This window comes from Carassius auratus, chromosome 7 (assembly GCF_003368295.1).
Source record: "Carassius auratus strain Wakin chromosome 7, ASM336829v1, whole genome shotgun sequence".
NCBI lineage: Eukaryota > Metazoa > Chordata > Actinopteri > Cypriniformes > Cyprinidae > Carassius > Carassius auratus.
Window position 1 is genome coordinate 22,235,680 of NC_039249.1, and position 22,532 is coordinate 22,258,211.

At 38.2% G+C, this 22,532-nt stretch overlaps 1 protein-coding gene across 2 annotated transcripts in view; it reads right to left on the minus strand.

The window, feature by feature from the left end:
• Positions 1-22,532, minus strand: part of sin3ab (SIN3 transcription regulator family member Ab) — a 51,542-nt gene that overhangs the window by 22,308 nt on the left and 6,702 nt on the right. For both annotated transcript variants that reach the window (XM_026267928.1, XM_026267929.1), the window contains exons 2-6: positions 10,984-11,191; positions 4,454-4,633; positions 4,266-4,372; positions 1,189-1,480; positions 854-1,105 (exon numbers count right to left, since the gene is read on the minus strand). In XM_026267928.1, the coding sequence (XP_026123713.1) occupies positions 854-1,105; positions 1,189-1,480; positions 4,266-4,372; positions 4,454-4,633; positions 10,984-11,160 (1,008 nt within the window). In that variant the 5' untranslated portion in view covers positions 11,161-11,191. The remainder of the gene's footprint in view (positions 1-853; positions 1,106-1,188; positions 1,481-4,265; positions 4,373-4,453; positions 4,634-10,983; positions 11,192-22,532) is intronic.

Genomic DNA, 22,532 nt, shown 5'->3' on the forward strand with positions numbered 1-22,532 from the left:
AGTCTTCCTGTAGGTTTCCGCCAAAATAAAATGAATAAATTGAAGTTCTTTTTTTTTTTTAGCTTTCATGTTAAACTGTGCTTTGTTGGTATGATGTCTGCTAGAATGTTAAAAAAAAAATCATAATTAAAGGTACACAAAGCAATATATGAAAAACGCTTTTAAATCACAAACCGAGCACCCCTACCTTATAGTGCGGAAAATACGGTACTATTTGTTTAATATGACGATTAATAATTGTTTAAATTAATGTAATTGATACTTTTGACAACCTTTTTAAAAAATACAAATAATAATAAATGCTGAATTGTAAAGTTTATCATTTTATAAAACCATTTTTTTTTTTCAGTTCCTATGTTACCATAAATATTGTCCTACCTGCTCATATGGTATTCATTTTATTAAAAAGCCTTTAAAAAACACTTGTGGACAATCAGCAGTAAGGGGACATGTCTTGTAATGAAAGAGAAGAGAGCACTTTGAGTGCACAGGATGGATATTAGCAGATCAACTATAGATGGAGAGAGATGGCAGGTAAACAAAAAGAGGAAAATATCTGAGCAACAAAACATTAAAAAGGTTTATGATCAGGTAAGTGGTAGGTAGAGGTAAAAAAATATATATTTAGGTGCATCCCAACACACTACTGTTTAAAAATTTGAAGTTGGTAGGATTTATTAAATGGTTTTGAACAACAACAAAAAACAGAACAAAAAAAAAAAAGTACTGTAATTAGTCTTGCTGACCCAAACTTTTGATAGCGTACTTGGGTGAGTAAAAAGGTTGGTTGTATTACACAGCGGTACAGAGCATACTGACATACAGATATTGTCCTCTGTGCCTCAGCTCTCACCTGGTATGTGTGCAGAATTTCCAAGAAGGATTTGTAGACCTCTGGCTGGTTCTGAAAGCGGTTCTTGATTTTGTTCACGTAGTTGATAGCGTGGTTGAACTCCACAGGCTGGTTGTTCTGCAGCGGGGTTGAACCGGCAGTGCTGCTGCTGATGGGAGTGTGGGACTGGACCGAAGGCGAGCGCGGGGAGGCGTATGAGGGAATGGACGGATTAGGCTGGCTCGTTGGGGTAAGTGCAGGAGACTGCACTGGCTGTGGAAAATAAAGTGAATTTAAACAACTTTGCAAATGTACAAGGGTAAATATGTACAGAGGGTAAAACATCTCAGTTTTACCTTGCTAATCTTGGCAGGGGTTGGCTGGCTAGGGATGACCAAGGCTGCAGTGCTGGTGGGAGCTGCTGTTTGAGTCTGGTGCTGCGCTGGCTGGGTTATGGGAAGGTTTTGAACAGAGATACCATGTGGGGTGATGTGGTGGATCTGGCCGGGAGTGGTCACATTAACCAGATCATTGGTCTGAACCTCAATCTTGTAGCCAGGAGGCAGGAAGGTGTTGAAGCCCATGATGAGGTCTGGATGGCCCTTGAAGAGCTGGGAGACTCTGCTGATCACACCTGGTGTATCAATGCTGACAACACAAGAGCAGTACATTTATGGTATTTGATTTGCAGTATCCTTGAGTTTAAGAACACAATCATAAAAGTGCTTGCAAGAAAAGCCCTGTATGGATATTCCTTTCTCCTAAATTCTTAACACCAAATATTAAAGATCTGCAATTAAAAACACCTCATTAAAACATTTGTAATCATGTTATTATTTAATTTTAACATGATAATAAAGTTACGTTTTTGTATAATTTCTACTCTAGAAATGTAATGCTGAAAATTACAAAATCTCCCATTTCAATCAGGAGCATTGAAACATGAGGAGCCGAATTCCTCAGAAAGGCAACAGGATGTTGTAAATCAATTCCTAGTGCCACAAGTCAGAATCAAGATAACCAACCAACTCTTTCACAGAACAGCTTTCAACATTAACACCATTAGAACAATTATTGACAATTTCAATTCAGAGAAGAGATTGCCAAATTTGGGGCAAGTAATCAAGATTGGTGGTCAAAGAGTTGCACAGCCGACCATCACATGTAAACCCATGAGAGTAAACAAGATCCTTGGATTGGCTCCCCCCACCTAGCAGAACCAGACTAAAATTCCTAAGCGGACCTTTTATGTCAGAGAATGGCACATGAACTTTCTTTTATAGATGTATCAAAATTAACTCAAAAGGAGTTCTAAAGGAATATCAGTCCATTGCTTAACTCTATATCAATTTATGAAACCCACACATTTGACTATCATGTTTTTAATTGCTTATTGTGTATGCCTTTTTAATAACTACTGAATAGTTTATGGATTCATATTCATGTTTAGTATGTATGTGTTTCAAGTATGTACTGCTTGCTTGAAATGTTTCTGACCATCAGTTATTTGTAAAATGTATCATATTCTTGTTATAGAAATCATGTCCAAAATTATACCCTGCAAGAGCGGGAAAATTCGGGCCACATGCTTGATAAGATAACATGATTTATGATTCCCCAAGCAAAGACAATATCTAATTGGTCAAGACAACATTTGAGGTGTGGCCAAAAGGCCAGTTTAAATACTCATGACACCATCAAATTTGGCTTTTAGCATGCATTTAGCTTTTGTTATTGGTCATGCCGGCTTTTAGCCTGCTTTTAGTCATGCTTTTAGTCATCACTTTAAGCATTCTTTGAGCGCGGTGCCAGCGTGCATCGTCCTGCACGCCTGCTGCTACTTAGCCACGATGAGAAGAAACACCACCTAGTCTCGTCAAACTTTACTTCTGTTCTTTTACTTTAGTTTCTTTTCTTTTCCGTTGAGAGTTTCGTGTTCGAAGTAAAGTTTTGTAACTCTGCGTCTTCCAGTCTGACCTCGAGTGCCCGTTCAACCTCAACCAGCCCACAAAGCCGCATCGTCAGACGACGCCCAACCATGGGCTTACCAAGACGTCAACGACTACTGAACTTCCAGCCAATCAGCAAGCTCGGGAAACCCCCCTTTCAATGACAACAAGGGGAACCCCGTTACACAGGCAACACAAGTACCTCCAGACTCTGATCTGTACTGGTGTATCAAATAGAATTTTAATCTCATTAGATTTAATCTCATGCAGATTTGATGTCAAACGTCTTGTTCAGTGAATCGCTGGCCGTTTCAGTGATCAGCCGTGAAACAGTGATTCTGTTCAAATTCCTTTTAAAATCTTAAATGATTCCCTTTGAGCTAAATTGACCCGTTTCCCTTACACTAAGACAGAATGATTACTGGTCATTCAAAATCTAACCAACAGCGGTGAAGGAATGACGATTTGTGACATGGCAAATGTCACGACTAGGGCTGGGACAACGCGTCGCGGTCATCGATGACGTCGACGCGTTGTCCCAGCCCTAGTCGTGACATTTGCCAAGTATCGTGACCCATACTCGGAATTGGTGTTTTGCATTTAACCCATCCAAGTGCACACATGCAGCAGTGAGAAGTGTGTTGATGCACTGATACAATATTTTAAATTGTTCTCTGATATCTTCATAGAAGGTATGTTGCTTAGGTAAGGGCAAAAAATGTCCATTTAAAACCCAAGGATTTGTCCCTAGAAATAAAGGGTCTGTTTTTACCTTATTTGGAAGGGTCATGAATAATTATGTTCAACTCTGCTCTGATTGGCTGTTTCACCGTGCGGCTCAGTGTTGAGCTCTGCTCTGATTTACAATAGTTTTACTCAAATGAAACTGCAAAATGCTCATCAAGTGACTCCCAGAGCACTTCTGAGGATGGTGTTCATGTATTTATGTCCTCATTTGCTGAGATGGCAGACAATAAAAACACCCAAGGGTCGGTTGCACCAGCAGGATATACACCCTGTAGTAAGACTAGGCTGGATGTAAAATCTGCTTTAAGCTGTGCGTAGAATTAATACCTGTTGCACAATCTATGCGTAGTGCTACATCTTAGACTAAATCTTATGTCTAGACAAAGGTAGGTGTAGAGTGAAAAGTCAATGTTTGCTCATGCATTTTTAGTTTTTAGGATTCATCTATGTTAATTATTACTTCAAACGTGAATTGTAGTTTGTATTATCTAAATAAATTATAAAAAAATAAAAATAAAAACCTGTACCATTCGTCATCTTGCTTGATTTAATGCTTTAGTGCTCTCTCTCTCTCTCGCACGCGTGCTCTCTCTCTCCCCTCTGTCTGTCTCTCTCTCTCTCGCTCTCTCTCTCTCTCTCCCCTTCTGTCTCTCTCTCTCTCTCTCTCTCTCTCTCTCTCAGAAACCAAACAAGCCCCAAGAACAAAAAAATCTAACAAAAACAAAACTCTAACTGACCTTTGAGACTTGAACTCCTTCATGATATCCAGGAAGTCATTGTAGACCTGCGGCTGATTGCCAAACTGAAGTTTAACTTGATCCAAATAGGAAAGAGCATCTTCAACCTGAAATTACATACATCTCAGTTCTCAATCCATCTAAATGAATGCAGATAATTCCCATGATCTTCTAAACAGATCTCTTACCTTGAGCCTTTGAAACTGCTGCTGACCCAGTGTTGGGGCAGGGGCAGGGGTAAGGGTAGGGGTAGCATGAGCATGACCCTGGCCCACAGGCTGGACAGCTGGCCCATGGTGATGAGGCCCAGTGTGCACAGCTGAACTGCTGGTATGTCCATGTCCACCAGAACTCTGGGCCACTGATAACTGTTAGAGCAGAAGGAGAAATGGTTAATTATCAGGACTGCTTACATAAAGTGAAATTTAATTTCCCTTTAACACTATGTGATGAATTCTCATTCATTTCAATATATCCCAAAATGTGCTTTACGGCTTTACTTTGAATGTACAATAAAACTGTCCAGATTCCTTCCGTCGCAGGTAGTTCCGGCAATAGTTCATTTTATGGGTATTGTAGAGGCCAATTCAACAAAAACAACTGAAACCTATTAGTTATTCCAAGTGTTTTTAAAATGTTGTCCAATATATACAGTGGCATGCTAAAGTTTGGGAACCCCTTGCAGAATCTGTGAAAATGTGAATCATTTAAAAAAAATAAGAGAGATCATACTAAATGCATGTTTTTTTTTTTATTTAGTACTGTCCTGAGTAAGATATAGTACATAAAAGATGTTTACATTTAGTTGACAACACAATAAGAAATGCTGAAATTATTAAAATAACCCCATTCAAAAGTTTGGGAACCCTTGGTTCTTAATACTGTGTGCTGTCACCTAGATGATCCATGACTGTCTTTCTGTTTTGTGATGGTTGTGCATGAGTCCGTTGTTTGTTCTGAACAGTTAAACTAAGAACTGTTCTTCAGAAAAATCTTTAAGGTCCTGCAGATTCTTCAGTTCTCCAGCTTCTTTCGCATATTTGAAACCTTTATAGGTTTCAATATAAACCTTTCAAACATTCACTGATGCTCCAGATGCATTTTTTAGTTCTACACTTCGTAAGCAACAGAAGATACAGATAGATCTATTGTTCGTTATCTGGCTCGGCGTTCACCTTCAGCTCTCTCTTCAAAGCAGTTCAGTCATTGTACTGTTTGAGTAACGTAATTTCCGGACTATTGAGCGCACCTGAATATAAGCCGCACCCACTTAATTAGAAAAAAATAAATATTTTGAACATAAGCTTTAAGAACATAAGCTTTAAGAACACAGGCTTTAACGAAACACTGCTTGTAACAAAAATAAATAGGCTTTAACGAAACACGGCTTGTAACAAAAATAAACTGGCTTTAACCAAAACCGGCTTGTCACAAAAAAAAAAAAAAAAAAAATTGCAGTAAACAGAAGCCTACCAAGAAAGTCATTGGTCACTATCTTCCTCCTCCTGTGCACTGAAACCACTGAAGTCATCTCCTTCGGTGTCGGAGTTGAACAGCCTCAGAATTGCTTCATCCGATATTGGATCGTTTTCATTGTCGCTCTCGTCTCTTTCATCCGGAGGCAAATGCCCCGCTGAGCGCTCTTCAACACGCAGCAGTCCAGCCTTTCGAAACCCGCTGATGATAGTGGATTTTTTGACAATGCTCCACGTTGTCAGGATCCACTGGCAGACTTGACCATAAGTTGCTCTTCGCATCCGGCCCGTTTTAGTGAAGGATTTCTCCCCACTTGTCATCCAATCCATTCATGCATTAGGCTTTCCGTCATCCATCCTTCCTTGTTGACTTTCACAACAATTCCTCTCGGGAATTTTTCTTTCGGCATCATCGTGCGTTTAAAAATCACCATCAGTGGAAGCTTTTCTCCCGATGCCGTGCAGCTCAGAACACAGGTGAAATGCGTTTTTTCATGCCCAGTTGTTTTCAGCGTGACGAATGATTCGCCTTTCCTGTTGACAGTCCGAGTGAGAGGCAGGTCAAACGTCAGAGGAACCTCATCCATATTTATGATGTCGTACGGGCCGATGGTATGCTCCGCTATCTTTGCATCAGTGAATTTGCGGAAGTTTGAAACTTTTTCCTCGTAGTCGGGAGGGAGCTGCTGACATAGACTCGTCCGTACCCTGATGGCCTTTACGTCTCATAAATCTGAGACACCACGATGGTCCACCTCTAAAATCCTCAAACTTCATTGCGGTGGCAATTGTTTTGGCTTTCAGTCGGATCTGCACAGTTGAAACACCTCGGCCGTCTGCTCTCTGTGTGTTGACCCAGTCTTCGAGCTCATTTTCTAGTTCGGGCCATCTGCTTTTCTTCCCCCTGAAAGCTTTAGTTGTCTTTTTGCACTGAGTCAATTCCTCACGCTGCAGTTTCCAACGTCTTATCATCGACTCATTAAGACCAAGCTCCCGTGCAGCAGCTCTATTTCCTTTCCCAACAGCCAGATCAATTGCCTTCAAATTGAAAGCTGCATCATGCATTTCTCCTTGTCTTTGCCATGATGAGGGTGACAAAATGACTACCGTAATCAGAATGATGGGAAGTTTGAGCGCGCTCGATTTAATCTAAATAGTAAACAAGAAAAGTTGTTTGACCTTAACCCGTTCGGCAATTTCATTGGTCTAATGAAAGCTTCATTCCGCCAAAAAACTGAGCATGTCACAGAATGTGTAAAAAAAAAAAAAAAAAAAAAAAATCCATATATTAGCCGCGTCGTTGTTTAAGCCGCAAGGTTCAAAGCGGGGGAAAGAAGTTGCGGCTTATAGTCCGGAAATTACTGTACATGAATTACTCCGGGATATTGATTTGTTTGAACTCAGAGGGAGTCAGCCACATTAAAAAAAGTTAACAGCTTAAGTCATTTGTGGATTAATGCATATTGGAGATTGGAGAACCATTTAAAACATTCAGTTCGATTTGGTGAACTGGATCAAAAAGATCCGGTTACATCAAATGATTAGTTCGCGAACCGGATATCACAAACTGCTTTATTTTGAACTCTCTCTCACAACAGACACAGAAGAGAAGACAATGATGAATAAAGTCGTAGTTTTTGCTATTTTTGGACCAAAATGTATTTTCAATGCTTCAAAAAATTCTAACTGACCCTCTGATGTCACATGGACTACTTTGATGATGTTTTTCTTACCTTTCTGGACATGGACAGTATACCTTACACACAGCTTCAATGGAGGGACTGAGAGCTCTCGGACTAAATCTAAAATATCTTGAACTGTGTTTTAAAGATAAACAGAGGTCTTACAGGTTTGGAACAACATGAGGGTAAGTTATTAATGACATAATTTTGCTATTTGGGTGAACTAACCCTTTAAGAACTAAGGATTACCAAACTTTTGAATGGGTTTATTTTAATAAATTCTGTATTTGTTTTGTCTTGTGGACTAAATGCAAAGATCTTATGTAAAATATCTTACTCAGGACTAGAGCTGCACGATTAATCGTTAAAATATTGTGATCTTGATTCAGACACCCTCTCAATCTCATTTCTAAATGACAACGATTCCCCAAGTCTGTTTTAAACCTTTGACAAAGTCTTACGCCTGTTTCACATATAATCCGTCTGCAGTGCGTATGCAGTCCGTGTGCGTTACGTATGTGGTGCTGAATCAGCACGGACTCATTCTGCTTTCACACAGGACGCGTTTGCAGTCCGCTACTGATCCGCGGCTGTTTAAGCCACAAAACACAACATTTGTTCATTATTTTGTAACAATCTTTCATAGACATATATAAATTCAAATATAAACAACGTATTACTCATGCATTTGACTGCTAGGTTTTTATAATAAGTTGCTGAAACAATCTGCAACGCCTCTATAAAAGTGCATATATAATGTTGCCTTGTTTCTCTAAATTAGCTCTTTTTCTTGTTTTAAATCTAGCCAAAACCCATGTGTTGCGTGTGAAACACAGTAGGCTTTAATTAGTATACATTTATTGTGAAATGATTGCATTTACGTGTCAATCCATGTTAATTTTTACCGCGAACAATGCGCTGCCACTTTAATTCAGCGCATGCAGCACAGCAAAATTTCAATCATTTTCCTCCACAAAAACATGTAGGCTTAGCCTAATCTCTGTGAGTAAAGGTTTTTCAAATGATAACTAAATATTCATTGAGTCTTAAATGCATAATGTTGACAGAGTATTTACGCTAATGTTGGCATTATTCTTTTATTAAATAAAGCAAATCCGGCGGAGCCTTTATCTTAATTTCGTTATTGCCAAATACCCATCTTAATTTAAAATTTATCTTAATTTAATTTTTTTTAAATGACTCATTTTTATTGGTGCGTTGGTCTATTTATAGGTTAAATGAGCCTATGTCTAGAATGCTGAGATGTTACGATGTCACAGAGGACTTATTTTATTTCTTTATTCCAACTTCCAAGTGGTCTCTACGTTAGTTATGAGTAAATTATGTTAAAACATGAATAAATTACTCATTGTTGACAAAAGGCAAAAGAGCTGTGTGCGTGCGCACATTTGAATAATGTCGGGCTGTAAACGGGTTCGGGCTTTAAAAAAGCTGTCAATCAAAATGTACTTGTCGGGCGCGGGCCGAAACCTGTCGGGCTCGGGTCATGTCGGGCCTAACTTTTAAGGCCCGATTACAGCTCTAACCGGATCATTCAAATCAGTGTTCACAATGCTGCTGACACAGAGAAAGCAGTTAGCATGTTTGGTTAAGAAACATCTTCACAAACTTTTCAACTACCGAATTTTTGGACTATAAGTCACACCTGAGTATAAGTCGCATCAGTCCAAAAATACGTCATGATGAGGAAAAAAACATAAGTCGCACTCAAGAACCAAGAGAAAACATTACCATCTAGAGCCATGAGAGGGCGCTCTGTGTGTTCAGTGTAGGCTACAGGAGCACTGAGCAGCATCTCTGGCAGCATAGAGCGCCCTCTCGTGGCTGGAGACGGTAATGTGAACTCTTGGTTAATTTCTCTCGGTTAATGTCAAACTAATATTAATAAATAAGTAGCACCTGACTATAAGTCACAGGACCAGCCAAACTATGGAAAAAAGTGCGACTTATAGTCCGGAAAATATGGTACAAAGTATTATTTCTGTCTTACAGTCATTCATATTATCACAGAAATACTGGGATACAGTTTATAATTCATATATAAACATTTATGTCTATATTGTAGCGTTCAAAATGGAGAAAATCCCCTTTTGAAAGTACTGCGCTTCAAATAAAGTTTGTGTCGATTGCATTATTTCACCACTAGGTAGCGACAAGTGTCTTAAAAATGTATTTGTCAACGAATGACATTTTCATTCAAGAGAATCGTTCAAAAATGCTGATTCATCCAGTAATGAAACAAGTGAAGTAGGTTTATGAGTGAGTCGTTGAATCAGTGACTTAAACAACTTTTTCATCATTCTAATATAAAAAATTGGGGTCTTAAATATATTATATATACACTATCAGATAAAAGTTTTTAAACCATAAGATGTGTAATGTTTTTTAAAGAAGTCTCTTCTGCTCACCAAACCTGCATTTATTTGATCCAAAGTAGAGCAAAAACAGTAAAATTTTGAAATATTTGTACAATTTAAAATAACTTCTTTCTACTTGAATGTATTTTAAAGTGTAATTTTATTTCTGTGATGCACAGCTGAATTTTTACCATCATTACTCTAGTCTTGTCACATGATCTTCAGAAATTATTTTAATATCCTGATTTGCTGTTCAAAAACATTTATTATTATTAGTTTTATTATAATGTTGAAAACAGATAAGTAGATTTTTTTTCAGGTTTCTTTGATAGAAAGTTCAGAAGAACAAACTTTATGTGAAATAGAAATCTTTTGTTATAAATGTCTCTATCACACTTGATCAATTTAAAGAATCCTTCCAAATAAAAGCATGTATTTATATACTTGTGATAATGCTAATAGTAATAATAATAAAAAAAGGTTTCCTGAGCAGCAAATCAGCATATCAGAATGATTTCTGAAGGATCATGTGACATTGAAGACTGGAGTAATGATGCAGAAAATTCAACTTTGACCACAGGCATAAATTACATTCTAAAATATATTCCAATAGAAAGCAGTTTTTTTTAAACTGTAAAAATGTATCACAACATTACTACTTTTGCTGTATTTTGGATAAAATAAATGTAGGCTTGGTGAGCAGAAAAAAATCTTACCGTTCAAAAACTTTGGGACTTGTAGTGTATATCAAAATGTTTAATAATTCAATCAGATTATTAGACCTTTTTAAATAGACTGCAGCAATAACATTTTGTCCCACATAATTTTAATTAGTTCAGAATCGTAGGAGAATTGTGATCTCCATATGAGACCAAAAAAAATTTGTGATTCTCAATTTATCCAGAATCGTGCATCCCTACTCAGGACAGTACTAAATAAAAAATAACATGCATTTAGTATGATCCCACTTGTTTTTTTGAAAATTATTCACATTTTCACAGATTCTCCAAGGGGTTCCCAAACTTTTGCATGCCACTGTATATACACACATATTCTTTATATACATATTCTTTAAATAAAGTTTACACTATTATTTTATATTAATGTTTATTTATAATATTTAATACATAAAAACAAAGTCATATTTACCAAAATAATGCAAAACTGTTGATGGCGTTTGTACCTGATAGGTCTGTGAGACAGAGTACTGCATGCTGGACGAAGGCTGCATGTTGTCTGGTGCAGTCTCGTAGAGGGAGGAGGCAGAGTTAAGGACGCGGTGCTGAAAGCCGTCCACACCCCCGGGGAGCTGCCGCTGAGAGCCGATCACGGTGTCCTGATCCTCCAAGCGCCGCTTCATTATGTACGCATGCTCCTCACTGCGGTGGAATCTACAACAAACAAATAGCAAATATTCATATGAAAGTTACCACTAAATATACATACACTCCCAGACAAAAAGTTGGACACACTTGACTGAATTCATGTTTTTAATGATTAGGGATGTAACGATTCACTCAACTGACGATTTGATTCACGATTTTGATTTCACGATTCGATTCAATTTACTTTTTTTTTCTTTTTTTTAACAAAATGACATTTAAGACAAATTATTAATTAAACGTGTCCATTTATAATTGCTTGGCCAAAATGCCGTAAATTTCTTTGTGAAATTTAAATTTCACCATAGTAATATACTACATAGAGTGTAAAATGTAAATAAGAAAACTAGACTGAAGTTTTAAAACAAGCCCCAAATCAAATAAATAACACAAATAAAATCTCTTCATATAAACAAAATAAGGCTTTGTCTGTACTCTTTCCATTTGAAATAAGAGGCAACCACTGCATTTTAATCATGATCCAAACAAAGATGCTGCATTAATGCTACATAAGCAGTTTTTAATTACAGTTTAGTTAATTGTAAAATTTTGAAGCAAAAAAAAAAAAAAAAAGAATAGTTTGACTTCAGTTTTGTGAAACTATACATAAAAAAAATCTGAATGAAACAACGGACGAGCTGAATGAGATGCATATTCACTCTCTGCTAGCAGGTGGCACTTAAAGCCTTCCTTGGTTTCTGTAAACGAAGCAGCGCTGCACTTATGAACTTAAAAATAAAGACAAGATAAAAAGAAAAAATACCATCTAAACTTTTCTAAAGACAGTAAGTTCCCCTCAGACATGCATTCATATAAACTCCTACCACTAAATCTAATCGCGATTTGTATAGCATCTCATTCTCAACTAATTTGAATCGTCACATATTTGAATCGATTTTCATTCAGCCTACAGTTAACCGTTACATCCCTACTGATGATCTTAAACCGTTTAAAACAACATGAGGGTGAGTAAAATAAAAAGGTTTGGGGTTACTATTCCTTTAAAACCAAAAAATTATCTAAAGAAATTAATTTGTAGACAAATACATGTATTCACATATAAATCGACAAAGTTAATAAGAATTATTTTAATGTGTGAATTGGACTGAATAGTGAAATCAAACAGTGTCAGGTGGCTCTTCATGAAGTTTGGTTGAGAAAAGCCTAGTGTGTTACTATAGCTGTGTCCAAATTCAGGGTCTACATCCTTCGGAGGACGCATTTGAAGGATGTTACGTCACAGCGCCGCGACGAAGGCTGTCCAAATTCGTAGGATCCTTCAAATGCGGCCCACAAATGCGTCCTCCTTTTCCCCGAATTCGAAGGATGGGTGTGATGGATCCTTTCGCGTCCTACCTATCCCATAATACTTTTCGGCAGGACGAAGCGAGCGGTAGCGGAGTGGGGGAGGAGTATTATTTTCGATGTTTTTTTAAAAACTGGCTTTTCAAAAAGATATATTTTCAGTGGTTTTCTAGTTAGGCATTTTGTTTTAGCATTAAGCATTTTTTTTTTACATGTGTACGTGTATATGTAAAAAAAAAAACGTTTACTTTCGTAAACTAGCTTCTTCCTTACTGCCTGTGTGAATATCCCCTTACACACAGTTTATTTGTTAGTGATTGAAGCTGTTTTAACGCTTCTAAGGACGAAAGAGCAGACAGAAGTGTTTATAAAGCTCCGGGGAGAGAACGATGAGCTCTTCACCCGCTTCTTGCTTGGCGCTGTCACGGTTGCTAGGCGACAGGATATGAGCAAGTTGCAACGGTTAAGGGAGGGAACTGAAAGAAGGGTAGGCTGTCCAAATTCACAAACACCGACTTCCGGTTTTTGCTGTCGTCGGAGGACCCATCCTCCTTCAACCGGGTAGGAAGGATCCTAAGGAGGATGCAGACCCTGAATTTGGACACAGCTTATGAAACTCTAAAACAGGAGAGTTTTAATTTGTTCACTATTTTGTCACCGGACAATTTTCAAACTTACATGTGGGCAAGTTCATAGTTTCAATGACTTCAATAATATTTCAAAATGTGCCAACAGTGAATGCATAAATAACGGACATACTCATTTTTTTTGATGATTAAGGCTTATTCATTCCTTACTACTACAGGCGTGTCCAAAGGTTTTGGCATTTATTGTCTACAAATTAGTTTATAACTGGTTTGGCTTGTTGATGCATAATACCCGAAAGCGTTTGAAATCTTATATTGTCTTGAAAAACGCAATGTGTAAGCAGCCTGCTGAGGGGACCTCCACTTCATGGCTTCGTGAAAAGTTATAGTGACACCTGTCAGACACATTCACTGCCAAATAATGATGCTCCCCCAAATGTCAGAACGACTTGGTTTTAAACTGTCCATTATTTTTTCCATTCTTAGCTTCCACTGGCTAACAGACACCATGATGTTATGAGCGTTGCCATTACTCACATGAGACGGAGACAAAACTTTAAACAATGTTACAGTTTTCTATGAACCTGTGTATGCAGGGAGTTGTGTGTAGATAGTTACAATGTAAGGAAAACATGCTAGGGGATGTGTGCCATCTCAATTTTATTTAAATGGCTAAAGTCTGTTTTATCCAAGCAGTTTCGCATCATCTGAGTGTGTATGTGTGTGTGTGTGTGGCAGGCCTGAGACTACATGTCCCACAAACTTCACAACACACTGTAATGCACAGTAAAATTTAATCAGACACACATATTATGCATTTAAATATGTACGTATGCATGTTGACTAATATTTTGGATCAATAAAAATCCATTAAAACCAATAAAAGCTTCCAGTACCTCACTGCGGTAAAGTTAGTTTGACATTCATTTGGCGGTTTTATACCAATTAAACTCGGTGTGCGCCCCTAACTCAACGATAGACAAATACATGCCCTTTACATTGTACAAGGCTTAATTTCTATAATATATATAGATTTTTTTATTAATTAACCATATAAATTAGTTTAACACTTTAACTACAAGTCATTATACTATTTAACCAATAATCCCTGTTATTGCACAATGCTCCAGTTTTAGAATAACCATTATGTGTATTATAATACCGTATTTTCAGCACTATAAGGCGCACCGGATTATAAGGCGCACCATCAATGAATGGCCTATTTTAGAACTGTTTTCATATATAGGGCGCACCGGATTATAAGGCGCATAGAATAGAAGATACTACAGTCAAACGGTTGACTGGGTTTGCATCATGCATCTAGATGGAGCTGTGCTAAAGGGAATGTCAACATTTTGACAGAAGCCTTGATCCATATATAAGGCGCACTGTCGTTTTTTGAGAAAATTAAAGGCATTTAAGTGCACCTTATAGTGCGGAAAAAATACAGTAATTTAAAAAAAAATTAAATGTATGCTATAACATAAATCCATTCAACAACAACACCATTTGATCTAAAGGTATCAAACAAACTGTAAAAATCTCTAAATATTATTCCCTATAATGCACAAGTCTTGTTTTTTCTGATTATGCCTGTATTGATTTTATATACAGTACAGAATCCATATTTTTGATATGTTTATCATACTGTACTAACTTGAATTACACTCTAAGACACAGTTTGAGATGAAGTTATCAAACCATCTGTAAATTATTCAGAATATTATTCCCTATAATGCACAAGGCTTAGTTTTACAGATTATGTCTTTATAGTTTTTATTTACAGAACTGAAACCATGTGTCATGTTTTATATACTCTACCTACTTTAATTAAACTCGGACACCGTTTGAGATAAAGGTATCAAACCAACTGTAAATTACCCTATTATTCTGCATGATGCAGAAGGCTTTTTTATCATTAATCTGATATTTTTTTAGACGGTCCTGGAAACAAATTTAAATCAATTAAACTTGGGACACCACTTCAGATAAAGGAATCAAACCAACTCTAAATTACTCAACTGGTGCTCATGGCATATTTGTCCTGATTATTAATCTGATGTATATATGAGAAGCATCACTGATAATGTGTCCCAGCGCACCTGCAGAATGTATTATTCACATATTGTTTCTGGCTGTGCCAGGGCCTGCCAGGAGTAGGCTGGTTGACAACCAAAAACAGGTCAGTGACTACTGGAGAGACAGCTGACAGCACGGCACCGGTTGACCGGCCATAAATCGGTTTTTGGTCTTTTTTTCAGCCGATTTTTCCGGAAATGCGCTCACGTGCACAGACTACATTGTAATCGTTCGCCATGTCATTTGTGTGGAGGACACAGGGAGCCGACATAGACAGTAAAAGAAATGGACACAGCGACCCCACTGGAACTCGATTGAGACAAGTGAAGCCCATTTTTAGCAATTTTTAGCACTTCCCTTTCTGACGCGCAGACTCAAACTAAGCTTGATAACGTCAACAACCTGTCTGACAGATGTAAATCTTCAAAATGGCTGTGCGTGCAAACTGCCATCGTTAATCTTGCAGAGACGGCGAGCTTGAGCGGGGAGTTCTTTGGCGTGAGTGAAGAGGAGTAAGTATTCTTATTAATTATTTTGTATAGTATTTTAAAATGTAACGCCAGTACGCCATATTAAGTTAATTGCCTGCAAGCTTCTCCTCTATGGAGCCAAAAGAGTCTCAATAAAGATAAATGCACACACTACATTCACATATGCACACACAGGATTCATACATGCACACACATGATTCATAAATACACACACAGGATACACAAATGTGCACAAAATTCACAAATGCACACACAAAATTTAAAAAGCACAGAAGATTCACAAATGCATACGAAATTCAGAAATGCACACAAAATTCAGAAATACACACACAATTCAGAAATGCTAACAACATTTACAAATGCACTCAAGATTCACAAATGCACAGAACAAGATTCACAAATGTATTTCTGATGCACACACACATATATCTTGATTTACAAACTGCTTGCGGTCTGTGAACCTCACTGCATTTGTGTGTGAATTTTGAGACTCCCCTGACTTGACTTGACACACAAATGCATGGAATGATCAGCAACCAATCAGATGTCTCCCTTCTTTTAGCCAATCACAAGAACGCACGTGGTTGTTTACTTATAAGCCAATCACATGCGTTCACACAGCGCTATATGCCTGTGGTGCACATATTATAGCCTACTTATTTATGAAATTGTATGGAAATACAGATGTTTAGATTACAATTCAGGTTTATTTTTTATAATTTTTAACAAAATATACATTTAAAAATGTCTCAATACATATAGCCCAGACTGTGACTGCAGAAAAAAAGTTAACCATGGATTCATAAATTTGCAATAGGCAATTATTTCATTTTATTGAAATATTTTAATGAAAGTAAAAAAAAATGCACTGCAATTTTATTCTGTTTTATCCTTATACTTCGTGAAAATATGTTCTCAAAAATTCCTGAAGCTTTGTTTGGGATGTTAAACTACTTTAGGAGCTCTAAGGACTGCCATGGTGAAAACAATATTTGAAATCTCCTTGTTAATTTTGCTAGAGTATGGGTCAGTGTTTTGATTGCAGAAGAGTTCGACAAAGGATTACTAACATAATAAAACAACTCCAGGTATATTTTTGATGAGGATATGACAATGCAAAATGGTTAAAATCTCTTAAAAATCTATGCTGAATGATAAAGACCCTTTATTAATAATTTACTTGGGAAAAAAATGGAAAAAACTAAAATATAAAGTACATAAACCGATTAATCGATTAATCGTAAAAATAATTGACAGATTAATCGATTATCAAAATAATCGTTAGTTGCAGCCCTAATAATATTCGATCCCTACATGAAGAGAGAGTCAGTGGTCCGCTGAGAGAGGAAAGTGACTCTCCGGCTGCGCTAAGTGAATCGCCGCTGTGTGAGGAAAGGGAATCGTTCGCTCTACTTCGCTGGGTGAGGAAAGTGAATCGTTCGCTGAGGAAAGTGAGTCGCTCGCTGCGTGACTCGTGAGGAAAGTGAGTCGTTCCGTGTGTGACTCGTGAGGAAAGTGAGTCGTTCGCTGCATGACTCGTGAGGAAAGTGAGTCGTTCGCTGCGAGAGGAAAGTGACTCTCCGGCTGCGGAAAGTGAGTCTCCTGCTGCGCAAAGTGGGTGTCCGGCTTATAAGTGAACAATCCCCCTCATGGGGTGCATTCTTGTGATTGGCTCAAACAAGGGAGATATCTGATTGGTTGCAGATCATTCCCTGTTTAAAAAAAGGCATTTGTGTGTCAAGCCAAGTCAGAGGAGTCTCAAAATTCACACACAAATGCAGTGAAGTTCACAGACCGCAAGCAGTTTGTAAATCAAGATATATGTGTGTGTGCATCAGAAATACATTTCTGAATCTTGTTCTGTGCATTTGTGAATCTTGAGTGCATTTGTAAATGTTGTTTGCATTTCTGAATTGTGTGTGCATTTCTGAATTTTGTGTGCATTTCTGAATTTTGTAAGCATTTGTGAATCTTCTGTGCTTTTTTAAATTTTGTGTGTGCATTTGTGAATTTTGTGCGCATTTGTGTATCCTGTGTGTGTATTTATGAATCCTATGTGTGCATATGTGAATGTAGTGTGTGCATTTATCTTTATTGATACTCTTTTGGCTCCATACTCCTCTGGTCTGTAGGTTAATTTCTCTACGGTGCGACAGAGAGTCGAGTGGTTATGAAGCAATCGTTAGCCTATTTTTACAAAAACTGTTTCTACGGGCCATAATGTAACACATAAGGAAATGGAGCCCTTTATACACTGTCGTGTATCTTTAGAAATAAATAATGGACAAGTGGAGTCTTTAAACGCCTCAGATGTAAAGTTATTAGCTGTCAAAGTGACGGCAAAATGAATGCAAAGTCAATGGGATGCTAATGCAAGTGAAGTTCTGCTACAAGATGGCAGCTCGCAGCCGACTTCAACTTCCGGTCGACGTCCTTGCCGCCTGGCAGCAGATCAGCACTGGAAGTGCAGAGCTTCATGTCTGAGGCACAGATAGCAGGAAGCGATCAGCAGTTGTTGTAATGGCGCACAAATAAGAGTCCCTTTCCTGCCCACTAAAGCTGCATGAGCATATACTGTACCGGTGCACGCCCTGAACACGAGTAGGCCGTGAAGAGATGTTCAGATCAACTTCTCAAGCGCTGGATGAGAAACAAAACGGACTAAACTGTGACAAAACTGAAATGCTTTTTTTTTTTTTTTTTTATTAGAACTTGCATACACATTTGAATAGCCATAAACGTCAGTTCTACATTAGGATGATTATTTTTATTTTACCTTAAAATTAGACTTAGAATTAGACTTAATTTGATTTAAAAATCACCTGCTGTAGCACACTGAAAAAAAATAAGTGTTTCATTCATCCAATTAAAACATTTTAGGGTAATGATTCACATCTATATTTTTTTACTTGAGACAATAAGTTATTTATTTTTCATTGGCTCAAGTAAAAATATAAAAAATATAGATGTGAATCATTACCCTATTTATTTATTTTTTTTTAATTGGATGAATGAAACACTTTGCATCTTTATTTATTCACACCAACATTATTTTATTTTATCATTTTGGAAAACTTATTTATATAGCATACTTTTATTTAGTCTCACTGGTAAAGACCTTTTTTTTTTTATTTAAAACCAAATTTAAAAACTAAAACAAATACTGAATGCTGATTAAAGCCCTATTCGGATGGGACTAGTTTCACAGGGGGTCGTTAGAGAAATCTGCGTTTCACAGACGTACTTGGTGATTTTAATCCCGTCCGAATCTGCCACGTCTGTGTTTTTCTCACACAACCTCTGTGATAATTCCAGAGCAAATTACCTACCGTTTTTCAGCAAACTCAGTGATCCTCTGAGAAAACTAATCCCGTCCGAATGCGAATGTCTGTGATTGCCGGTGATATTTTATTTCACAACGCGTTTCCTTGTGTTTTGGCCAACGTGAATTACCGTAGATGCTCTTACCGCGCAGATGTTTGATATATTTGCTTAGCGGAAAATAAATAATAATAAAAAATAATACAAATAATAAAATCAAGAGCATACTAGCTATACATGCTATACTAGCCATTTAGTATTTATTGTTTAATAATACTAAGGCAATCATTCTGAATGAATGCAATGCCCGCATACAGAGCGCATCATCTCTGTGACGCCCAGATGCACAAATCAGACCCTCCCACCTCTGTAATAAACACGGAGATACTAGTCCCGTCCGAATTGGTACATGAAAATCACAGACGTCAGGTGGTAAGAATCGAAACTCAAACGTAGTTTAGAAAACTAGTCCCGTCCGAATAGTGCTTAAGAAACATCTTATTGAATGTGTGTTGATTGTGTTGTTTGGATCGTAAAACTATGCAGTTTTTGCCTTTAATTTCACATGGTTACAGTTAATCTTTTATTTAAGGCCAGTTCTCTGTAGTTTCAACACAATTCAAAAACAAAAGCTAAATGCTGATGTCTGTTCCATCTATGTTTGTACTGAATGTAGGCTACTTACTGTGCAGTTACTGCTGTTAATTTCAGATGGTTACAGTTCTTGTTTTCAATAGCCAAAAGCAAGTTTGGCCTATTAAATACCAAATATCTTGTTTATGCACACTTTCCTTCTGTCTTGTTTGTTGCTTAAAAAAAAAAAAAAAAAAAAAAAAACGGAAATCGGTATCTGAATCGGCCAGTTTGCTTGTAAAAAATCGGTATCGGAATCGGCCATGAAAAATCATGATCGGTGCATCCCTAACGGCAACTGGGGCAATGAGGGCTAGCATCCCAAATTTCATCTTTCGAGAGGAAGAACCCAAATTAAGCTACGGACACACACTCCATTAAATACCCCCAGGGGAGCAATTAACTTCCATAGTGTAATACCTTCCTACTACGGAAGTCAATGGTAACCACCAACTGTTTGATTACAAAGGAATCTTCAAAATATCTTCTTTTATGTTCAACATAAGAAAGCAACTCATACAGGTTTGGAACTACATGAGGTTGAATAAATGACAATTAAATTTTTTGGGTGAACTATACATTTAACAAAATAAACATCTAAATAGAAAATATATATTTATTTATTTTTTAATTAAGTATTGGTCTCCCATAGTACCATACATTTAAATCATGATGGACACAGTTAAAACCACACATAACACCTCAATGCCATGGTAAAAACAACTATTTGGTAAATTATGTTTAGATTGAAAAGCCTTCTGACTGTCGTTGCACAGTGTTTCACCCATTTAAACGTAGTTTTAAGAAGTCAGCTATGTTCATCGCTGAATTCAAGCAGTGGATCTCACAGCGCTGCTTAATGCTCGCTTGACTGAGTAAACACATCTGCTCTAGTGAGCTCGCGCTGCACGACAGTTTGAACTTTGTTCCAAGTAGATAAATGATCCGTGTGGCGTGTCTCAAATGGGTCACGTTTTGTTCCGCATTTGATGCATAATTATAACATCCAACATCTATGAAACTCTTCATATCATTTTATTGAGGAAAATTAGTCACGTTAATTATCATTATCTAATTATTGCCCAGCACAAGAGCCAATAGTGCAATGCACAGAGATCACCGGAATCATCCCACAATGCCCAGTACCTCCAGGCACCAGAAGCCCCAGCCCCAGGCAGAGTAAAGCAAGAAGTACGAGTGAAACGGCCCACACCTTGCGTCAAACATTTGGAAAGGTGATGCGGACAGTCGCCCTCAAGCCCTGACTTCAGTTCCTTTATGACACCTTGCATGATGCCAATAGGGAGATGGACCTTGAACAGCAAAAGGCCCTTCTTGAGCCACCAGCCCTAAAGGTTGATTTCAAATCGAGGAGGTGGTGAGGGCAGCGAGACCCATTTCAGCCCCAGGAACAAGTGGCGTGCCATGTAATTTATAATTGCTGCCCAGATCTGCTGCGATTGCTCAGGAAACTCTTGTGGACAATATGGCGTAGTGGAATTATTGCAAGCCAGTGGAAATATGCTGAAGGTGTGTGGATACCCAAGGAAGATAATTCCACAAACACTGAGCAATTTAGGTCCATCTCGTTGTTCAGTGTTGAGGGCAAATTCTTCTTCAGCATTCTGTCCAAGCGGATGACTTACTTTCTGCTTAAAAATGGTTACATTGATACATCAGTGCAGAAAGGAGGGACTTCTGGGATGCCTGGCTGTCTTGAGCACACTGGAAGAATCACCCAGCTGATCAGAGAAGCATGGGAGAACAGAGGAGATCTGGATATATGGGTCCATACCACATAAGTTGGTAGAGACTGCACTGAACTGGCACCATGTCCTCAGTAAGATCACAGACCTCAACCTGGACTATTATAACAATTTCAGGTTGAAAGTCTCTAATGGGTCTGTAACATCAAGTTGGGATCGCCTGGAGAAAGGTATCATTACTGAATGCACAATTTCAGTAATCCTCTTTGCACTGGCCATGTAAACAGATGCCAAAGCTGTTTAGGTGGAGTGCAGAGACCCGCTGTCCAAGATGGGGTACGCCAACCACTGATAAGAGCTTACACATGGTATGACCTCACAGTCTCGACAGGCAGCAGATGGATCCTTCAAGGCTTGGAGACGCTCATCAAGTGGGCAAGAATGAGGTTCAAGCCTGCCAAATCTAGATCACTTGACCTGAAGAAATCATAGACAAGTTCCGCTTCATGTTGGAGGACACCGCAATTCCAACCATTAGTGAGAAGCCAGTGAAGAGTCTCAGATACCTCTTTGACCACAGCATCCGAGATACAGCCGCTATCCAGTCATCCATTGGTGAGCTTGAGAAGTGGTTCAAAAATGTAGATAAATCTGGTTTGCCTGAAAAGTTAAAGTGCTGGATATACCAGTATGGCATCCTGACACGGATTCTATGGCCTCTGCTGGTACATGAAGTGCCGATTTCATCAGTTGAACTTATGGAGAGGAAAGTTAGTACCCATCTCTGCAGATGGCTCTGATCACCTTACAGCTTGAATACTACAGCTCTGTATGGGAAGAGTAATACCCTTCACCTTACTTTCAGCTGCATTACAGAGGAGTTAATGGTCTCCTGCACCAGAGAAACAATGCAGTATAGAGACTTCAATGACCCCGAACAGGAAAAAAGTGGAAAGCCTCTAGGGAGCTGGAGGGGGCAGTGGCTTGGGAAAGAGCAGGGCTCATTGGTTTTTCAATGCCAAACTACAGTAAATCATGTGACAAGGAAAAGCGATACCTTGTGCAGGATGACTTGAGGGCAACAGTGGAAGAAATCTGCATGAGTAAAGTGGCAGGCATGAGGCAACAAGGGGCATGGATGTGATGGAAAAGGGTCACTAGAACACATTCTGAATTGCTGCCCAAAGGCTCATGGGGATGGCTGCTATCGCTGGTGCCATGACCCGGT